The sequence below is a fragment of the Micropterus dolomieu genome, linkage group LG01 (assembly GCF_021292245.1).
Source record: "Micropterus dolomieu isolate WLL.071019.BEF.003 ecotype Adirondacks linkage group LG01, ASM2129224v1, whole genome shotgun sequence".
NCBI lineage: Eukaryota > Metazoa > Chordata > Actinopteri > Centrarchiformes > Centrarchidae > Micropterus > Micropterus dolomieu.
The window spans coordinates 707528-716714 of record NC_060150.1 but is presented as its reverse complement, the minus strand read 5'-3'; the positions used below and the strand labels follow the sequence as shown (position 1 = coordinate 716714).

Here is a 9187-nt window from a genome sequence, read left to right as displayed (position 1 = left end):
AACCCTCTGCTGCAAAGAGGTCAGCTGTTAATTACAGTATCACTGATTCATGATTTAATTGTTATTTATTCTGAATAGTTTTATTAAACCTGTGGGTTAATTTTCATCGTTCTTCTTAACATACATTTATATTCTCACATCTACTGCTGCCCAGTATTACCAGTCTTCAGTTGAACATTTTCTCCACACACACATTCTGACGTCATGAATATAAAAATTAATAATAATAATAATAATCTTTATTTGTAGTGCACTTTTCAAAAACAAGTTACAAAGTGCTTTAACAAGTGTAAAGACAATAATACCCAAGAGACAATAATACAAAAACAATACAAGATAAAAAAAAAAAACTGATTTCATTGAGGCTAACAGATGCTAGCTGCTAATGAAGGCTAATCCTGATTCTACTGAGTTCCTACATCAAATCAACGTGTTCTAGTCATGTGACACATCTCAACACATTTCAACAGTCTTCTTGTTAACACACTGTATCCTACAATTACTTTACTGTGCTTTCATGTGGTTTGCCATGAGTATCATGTTAAAAACATTATTTTCTTTATATTAATTAAAGCATTCAGAATTCCAGAGGTATAAGACAATGCTGAAAAAAAGATTTCACTAGAATCAAGTTTAATTTGCAGAAATAAGAATTTAGCCCTAAAAGCTAAATATTTAAAACTTTCAACGCCCTTGTGTATCTTACATATATCGCAGAGATTTTTATTCTAGCTTTGATTTGAATTTATCGTTAGCTTTAATTTGATCCACTATTCTCTTGTCTTTTCTTTGATTTCCTGATTTCCTGCTACTATTCACTTCTAACTCAGACAAAATGGTGAACCAACACATAAAACTGAAAGCTGCACAGAAATGCAACCTGGACTGTTGATTCACAGTGGGATCAGCAGTATGACCAACACTTAAGTGCCAGGGGAAATGCAATTTATTCGTACAGCACATTTTCAGCAACAAAGTGTTTTACATAAAACATCAAAACTTTTAGAGAAATCTAAAAAGACATTTACTGTATATATAGTTTAAAAAAGAAGTAAATAAAAAATATAAAATTGGAGCATAAAAGTTACAGTGCATGTAACATATTAATCAAAAGCCTAAAATTTGATTTAAAAATAAAAGTCTTCTTCCTTACATTTAAAAGAACTGAGAGTTTCAGCAGACTTGGTTTGTTTTCTTGGTTTGTTCCAGATAAATGGTGCATAAAAACTGAACGCTGCCTCTCCATGTTTTTGACTCTGGGAACATAAAGCAGACCTGATCCCAGACAACATGAGAGGTCTAGATTGTTCATAACGTAGCAGAAGATCAGAAAAGTATTTATTTTTTTAATTGACTTCTTTGACAGACAGAAAGTCAGTGTGAAGGCCTCAGTACTGGAGTTACATGATCCACTTTACTGACGTTTATTCGTTCTTACTCTTACTTCAAAAACAATCTCTTCAGTTTTATTTTTGTTTAATTAAAGAAGATTTTGGCACATCTAATTGTAATTTGTTAAATGCAGTTACTAGTATTGGATTGTGGTCTCCTGTTGATGTTAAATGTAAATTTGTAAATCAGTGTGTCATCTGCATAATTATGGTAACATATTTAGTTGTTTTTCATAATCTGAGCCAGTGAACGCATGTAGATGTTAAACAGCCTTGGGCAACTCCACAGGGAATGTTTGTCAGCTCAGATGTGTAATTATGGTAATTTCATATAGAAACTATGTCTTCAAACCACTTTAGTAGCATGGCAGAAAGTTCAAGGTGTAAATTAATGAGTTCTTTAAACGTGTGACACAGTTGTGTGTAGTTACTTGTTACCTTACAGTCCAATTCTCGTTCATCGCTGATACTTATCCAGTTCCCCCATACATCTGATAAGTACTTTAGCCTCTTCGAGTTATCCATTTAGTTGAATGAATATTTTACATTTTGTGTGTTTTTGAATTTATCTGTTTCTTTTAGTAGCATGCTTTTTCTGGCTATTTCGGCGTTGTGCTTTTTAAGGTTATCGTTGATGAAGACATTTGAACCTTCCTACCTTGTAGTTGTAGACTGTTGGATAGAGAGTGTGCACTTGTGACAATTTGCCCCATCGGCAGGTAAGTTGTCACACTGGATTCTTTCTAAACTACTCCATTTTAAATATTGATTTCAATTTAAACCAGAACTAAATATAAAAACAATCATGAATAGAGAATCTGGAAAATTAGCCCTTCTTAATCAAAACTAAAATGCTGGCAGAGAACATATTAAGTGGCACGGCCACTTTACTTTGAAATCGTACGTTCTCTGGAGTGGAAATAGATTGATGGTAACTGAATGGAATGATACAGATAACTTGCTTAAATGTTTGAAGGGGACATATTATGCTTCTCATATCTGCGTGAAGGACCAGTATAAGAAAGAAAATATTTTTTTGGACATACACAACTACAATATAGTACAATAGGTCTCCTTTAACTTCTTAAAAAAACAGATGTGGTGTTTAAACACACTGATGCAACTAATGTGCATTTTTATACGACGTACATATTCAGAGTCACAGTTCTGGCACACATAAATTACCTGTCCTGAGGTGCAAACGTCATGGGCCCATTTGTTGTATTTCACACATTTTATCCACATCTCCTTTGGAATACTGTTGATAATTTCTAACAATTTGTTCCTTCCTTCCTTTAAAAACACATTTCCTCATTACAATTACAAATAAATTACATAATTGGTCTACCTTCCATGTTGCCTAACTAAGTTACTGACTACATTAAGTAGTGCGGGCGTGTGTGTGTTTGTCTACTAACACACTACATGCCTACAGTATGAGACCATACATTCCCACACGCACACTCACTCTACTTCATGTCATGAATTCAGTCTTGTGTAGTCCAGAGATTTGCCTGCTGCTGTAAACTACACTGTATAATCTATTTACAGTACCATTTTAATACTGGTGTCAGAAGTAATTACACAGTTTGATTCTGTTTTTTGAGCATGTTCTCTGAGTCTATTTGTAGTTGGGCAAGTTGTCACATCTGACGACTTGCCTCAAAGTTGTTAAGACAACTTGCCCAAACTGACGTGTGTTAACATTGGCTAAATCTCAAGTTTAGCTTCACATAGCTCTACAGCTTGAGTCCTCTGTTTTGTGCAAAATTATCATTTTGAACAATCCTACCTAACAAAGTTGGGTTGAGTCTTCTTCATCAAGCTTTGAAGAAACTGTAAGTTGCTTTGTTTGACACTTTAAAATCAGACACAACAGTACACCAACTTTTCCTGTTAAACTTTTCAAAAGAATTCTGACTTTAAAGGTTCAGTGTGGACGTTTTAGTGGCATCTAGTGGTGCAAGTTAAGAATTGTACCCTCCCTCCCCTATCCAAGCGAGTTGTATAGCTACGGTGCCTAAGACAGGATAAAAGATGTCACAACACCAGAGAAGAGATTACCAGTCAAGAAATGAGGTTTCTTTAGATAGATATATTAAGAAATTATATTTACTTGATTATTCAGTATAACCATATATCATTTTTTTTTTTTTTATATTATTATTTGTTCATTAATAAACAACAGCTACATGAAGAAATGAAGTGCTACATGATGTCTCATACCTGTAATACATTATTTTACATCTTGGGAGGGTTGGCAAATCTGGACTAGCATACCAAAGAAAATGAAGAACATCTCAAACACTATCACATCTAGTTCATCCAGTATGATGACTGACAGATACCAGGACAATGTAAGCCTCCCTGCTTCTGCACCAAAGCCCATTATAAACCACATAATACATGACGTTTACAAGGCTCCTCTCACTTTGTTTAATTAATTAGATAAGCAATCAGCAATACAACAGAAACACAAAGTAGTACTGACGGCCATAATTTCAGCTTGTGGTAAAACGGTGCAACATTTTTAATGAGCATTTAACATGTGAAAGTACAAAGTACACTTTTGTGTGCACAGTGGGAAGCAATATCCAAAAAAACACCTTTTTAAAAAAAAAATGCAAATTCTGAAAGTATTCATTATTGGTCACTTGGTAGGCACACGGTCTTGTTATGTGTCACCATTAGCAGTAAAATAAATACATGTTTTCCACCAGGGCAGTAAGATGTGAAGTTTAGCTGCTGATCTGAACTTCTCTGCTGTTACCGTTTTGTTGCTAATAATATTCATCAGCTGATTGTCTCACGAAGGTAACTGCACATTTCTGTCCACTTAATAAAGCCATAACAGAGGCTGGAGAAGAACTACATGAAGTTACAATCCAACTACATATTTTTTCTACCAGCCCAGTAAAAGTTTAGCTGCTGATCTGAGCTTTGATGCTGGAAGCTACGTTTTATTGCCAATTAGTGATCAGCTGATTCTCACGAATGTAACCTGTGATCGTTCATTTGTCGAAATGTCAGTTCTCTTCTTACTTCTAATAAACCAGAACACTACTCAGAGACTGTTTATTATTATTATTATTACTATTATTATTATTATTAAGCAAAAGAAGAACGTTGTGATGATGAAACTCTTTAGCCTGTTTATCCGTTGTCGGCTATGGTAGAAACATGACAACACAATACAGCGACCTCCATCGAAAGGGGGTGCCCGCGGTTATGTAGATATAAATGTCTCATTCTAAGGTAATCAAACATAACGGGTCATTATGTAAGGTCTTTATACACCACTGAAAACATAGTTATAAATATTAGATTGCATTTCTGTCAATGAATCCTCAGAAATATGACACACTGAACCTTTAATCTCAGAACTTAAAAGATATTCACGTGGCCCTAATCCTCTTCCGTAGTTGTTTGAAATTGAGGTTTTAATTTATGCACAGATATATGGGAAGTGTAAATCACACTGAATCTGAAACTTGTGTGTTCAGGTTTGACTGAGTCATGACTGACAGAAAGGGAGTCGACTCTGCTGGACCTGGACCTGGACCTGGACCTGGTGGTGTGTCCATCAAGGATGCTGGCAAATGTATTGAAAGAGGACGTGGATCTGACAGACGGTGAGTATCTGTCAGTATTAAACAGTGTTGGCCAATCAGAGCTAAATGTTCATGTCTCATGTTGCTCACTGCTGATGTTTGTCCTCATTAAATCTTAAATCAATCCTTTTTAGTTTGAACACAGTTAAGTTTCTTATCTGTTAACAGTGAAATCTGCTTAGAAATCACTACATTCAGTCCTGGTTTGGTTTGGTCCAAAATCTTATGGAACAGTGAACTGATGATACTCAGACTGAAATCATTCAGCTTTATGTTTTATTGAACTTTGATCCTTTTCTTGTTGATAGCTGCTAGTTTCTGCAGCAGCTTCTGAGTCTGAAGACTAAACAGTGAATTTCCATCCCTGCCGGTCTAGGTCCCCTTGGTCTAACAGGATACCAATCTCCTTCAAGAGACATAGGTCACCTGAACGATTCATTAATTTTGAAGGACAACAACCCTCTGCTGCAAAGAGGTCAGCTGTTAATAACATTACGATATTACTGATTCATGTTTTAACCAGAGAAGTTTTATTGAACCTGTGTTTATTTTCAGGATTGTTCTTCTTCACATACATTTTTATTCTCACATCTGAAGCTGCTAGTTTAACATTTTCTCTGAACACAACGTTCTGACTCTTGTCTATTGACAAACCACTGATCCTTTGCCTGTAAAATGTAGTGCAGAGATGTTTGTTCTGGTTCTATAAGATCAGACATGTATTTTGGCCCTAAACCATTCAGTGATTTATACCATTGATATTAAAATCAATTCTCTGACAGACAGGAAGCCAGTTTATAGACCTCAGTACTGAAGTGATGTGATCGACTTGTCTGACTTTTATTCTTTCTTCCTTGGCTCAAACAATGCCTTCAGTGTTATCTTTGTTTAACTGAAGGAAATTCTGGCACATCCAATCGTTCATATGTTCAATTGCACATGCTCAGTACTAGTATGGAATTATAGTCTCCTGTTGATATGATTATGTAAATTTCATTATGGAATGTTATGTATGTTATGGAAATTTATGTTGTTTTTCATAATCTATGTCAGTGTAAGCAGGTAAACGTTAAGCAGCCTTGGGAATGTTTGTCAGCACAGATGTGTAATTATTACCTATAGACAGAACGTAGTCAAACCAGTTCAGTAGTGTGGCAGAACGTCCCACCCAGTTATCCAGTTGGTCTAGTAATATGTTTAATCAGACAGAATCCTGCCTGAAAGACATTGAAGCAGTTGTTTAGTGCCAACAAGCTGTTCAGCTGTTAAAAACCAGCCTTTTCATTGGTTTTACTTAAAAACAGGAGGTCTGATATGGGCCTATAGTAATTGCTCACTAGTGATGTGTCTTAATAAGTTTTCAACGTCTGGGGGAAGAAACTTAAGAGAAGAGAAAAGTTCTGAGATAAAAAGATCTGAGGCCATGCAGTTAAATTATGTAGCAGATGGAGCAGGTGGAGATTTAAACATTAAGCATTAACACAACAAACACTACTCTCTGTCAGGTAAGTGTCAGCACGGTGTAGCCTACTGACTTCATAACCGACATCCACCAACGCGTCTGTAGTTTCAGACTTTATTCTGCTCTCACCTGAGTCATGTGTATGCAGACTGCAATAAATAAAAAAAATAAGTAACAAAGTAGCACGATGAATGTATCCCAATGTAGCAGAGTAAAATTAATGATTTTTAAAAAAAAATCTATTCAAGTAAGAGTATGTTGAGTAGGGGGCTTTAAAACTACTTTGACAAGTACAATTAACTCAAAAAAGTTACTTGCACATGAAACAGAGTACATGTAACTCGTTACTACCCACCTCTGCTAATTAGCCATGTTTTAGCTTGCCTTTCTCTGCTGTTTTGAGTCCATTGTAAAGTAGTGTCATTCCCAAATAGTCCTTTCGCTTCCATGTTCACTTCTTCATTTCGGTTTTCTAACATTTTCTTTAGAAGTCGTCCATCAAGAAGGGGGTATCTTGCTGCTAATTAACTTTAGCAAAGTACGTTTTTGGTCACTGGAGTACAGGCTTGCTGTTGCTAGACTGCACTCTCATAGTACTGAGGACATCACAAAGGTGTTGAAATTATGGCAAGAGGCTACTTCATCTGAGTAAATTACCATCCCAATAAATTATGAGTATCCAGAAGCCGCTGCTCATAATTTCTAGCAGAAAAAAACAAGAATATCGCTAAAAAGAATTTAAGCTGAGGCATGAGCAAACGGCAAAGCGTCTACACTGTAAGAAAGCAGGAGATAAAGGGTTAAGTCTAATTCAATTTTGTAACCAACACTTTAGCTGAAGAACCTTTACATTGTTTGTCTCTGTGGAGAAATCATGAAGAATTAGCTCACATTATGTCTGTCCACACAGAGACGACCAGGAGAGCTCAGAGGTTCCCATTGGTCAGTCTGCCCAGCAGCATCAAACACATCTGGACTCCGTATTTATGGTCTGTACATGTACAACAACTACTTTATATCTGTTCTGTTTGAAATAGTCTCCATGCTGAACAACAGACCAGTGGATTGTCAGTCTGTCCAACATGGATCTGATGTTTGGATTCACGATTTGTAATTTGATTGTAGTTCATATAATATTATGTTTCAGCTGCTGGAGGAGAAAATGAAAACCTTGATGGATAAAGAACTGAAGAAGTTCAAGAAGGTTCTGAGTTCAAAAAACCAATGCTTGGAGAGTCAGCGGGAGGATGAGGAAGTGTTGTTACTGAAGACCACACAGTGCATCCTGAAGAAAATGAAGCAGGACGAGCTGGCTGAGCGTCTGCAGAGCAGTAAGAGGATTTCTCTAAAGATTTAACCTGCTGGATAAACAGGACATTTACTGATGTCTCATGAGATGGAGGGAAATATGTCATTGACTTGTATTGTCATATCTACTTTATACATCGATTATGGATCTCTTTTGTTGTGTTTTCATTTAGAACATCTTGCTGCAGACTGTCAGCCTAAACTTAAATCTAACCTGAAGAAGAAGTTCCAGTGTGTGTTTGAGGGGATTGCTGAAGCAGGAAACCAGACTCCTCTGAACCAGATCTACACAGAGCTCTACATCACAGAGGGAGGGACTGCAGAGGTCAGTGATGAACATGAGGTCAGACAGATTGAAACAGCATCCAGGAAACCAGACAGACCAGAAACAACCATCAGACAAGAAGATGAACCAATCAGAACAGTGATGACAAAGGGAGTGGCTGGCATTGGGAAAACAGTCTTAACACAGAAGTTCACTCTGGACTGGGCTGAAGACAAAGCCAACCAGGACATACAGTTCACATTTCCATTCACTTTCAGAGAGCTGAATGTGCTGAAAGAGAAAAAGTACAGCTTGGTGGAACTTGTTCATCACTTCTTTCCTGAAACCAAAGAAGCAGGAATCTGCAGCTTTGAAGAGTTCCAGGTTTTGTTCATCTTTGACGGTCTGGATGAGTGTCGACTTCCTCTGGACTTCCACAACAATGAGGTCCTGACTGATGTTACAGAGTCCACCTCAGTGGATGTGCTGCTGACAAACCTCATCAGGGGGAACCTGCTTCCCTCTGCTTGCCTCTGGATAACCACACGACCTGCAGCAGCCAATCAGATCCCTCCTGAGTGTGTTGACATGGTGACAGAGGTCAGAGGGTTCACTGACCCACAAAAGGAGGAGTACTTCAGGAAGAGGTTCAGAGATGAGGAGCAGGCCAGCAGCATCATTTCCCACATCAAGACATCACGAAGCCTCCACATCATGTGCCACATCCCAGTCTTCTGCTGGATCACTGCTACAGTTCTGGAGGATGAGTTGAAGACCAGAGAAGGAGGAGAGCTGCCCAAGACCCTGACTGAGATGTACATCCACTTCCTGGTGGTTCAGTCCAAACTGAATAACGTCAAGTATGATGGAGGAGCTGAGACAGACCCACACTGGAGTCCAGAGAGCAGGAAGATGATTGAGTCTCTGGGAAAACTGGCTTTTGAGCAGCTGCAGAAAGGCAACCTGATCTTCTATGAATCAGACCTGACAGAGTGTGGCATCGATATCAGAGCAGCCTCAGTGTACTCAGGAGTGTTCACACAGATCTTTAAAGAGGAGAGAGGGCTGTACCAGGACAAGGTGTTCTGCTTCGTCCATCTGACCGTTCAGGAGTTTCTGGCTGCTCTTCATGTCCATCTGACCTTCATCA

The 9187-nt window shown here is 37.7% G+C and overlaps 1 protein-coding gene across 1 annotated transcript in view; it reads left to right on the top strand.

Moving 5' to 3' along the window:
- The first annotated feature begins 7448 nt into the window (after positions 1-7448).
- LOC123971220 (NACHT, LRR and PYD domains-containing protein 12-like) overlaps positions 7449-9187 on the top strand; it is a 524333-nt gene continuing 522594 nt past the window's right edge. The window contains exons 1-3 of the mRNA XM_046049933.1: positions 7449-7453; positions 7612-7795; positions 7946-8892. Of these exons, the coding sequence (XP_045905889.1) occupies positions 7451-7453; positions 7612-7795; positions 7946-8892 (1134 nt within the window). The 5' untranslated portion in view covers positions 7449-7450. The remainder of the gene's footprint in view (positions 7454-7611; positions 7796-7945; positions 8893-9187) is intronic.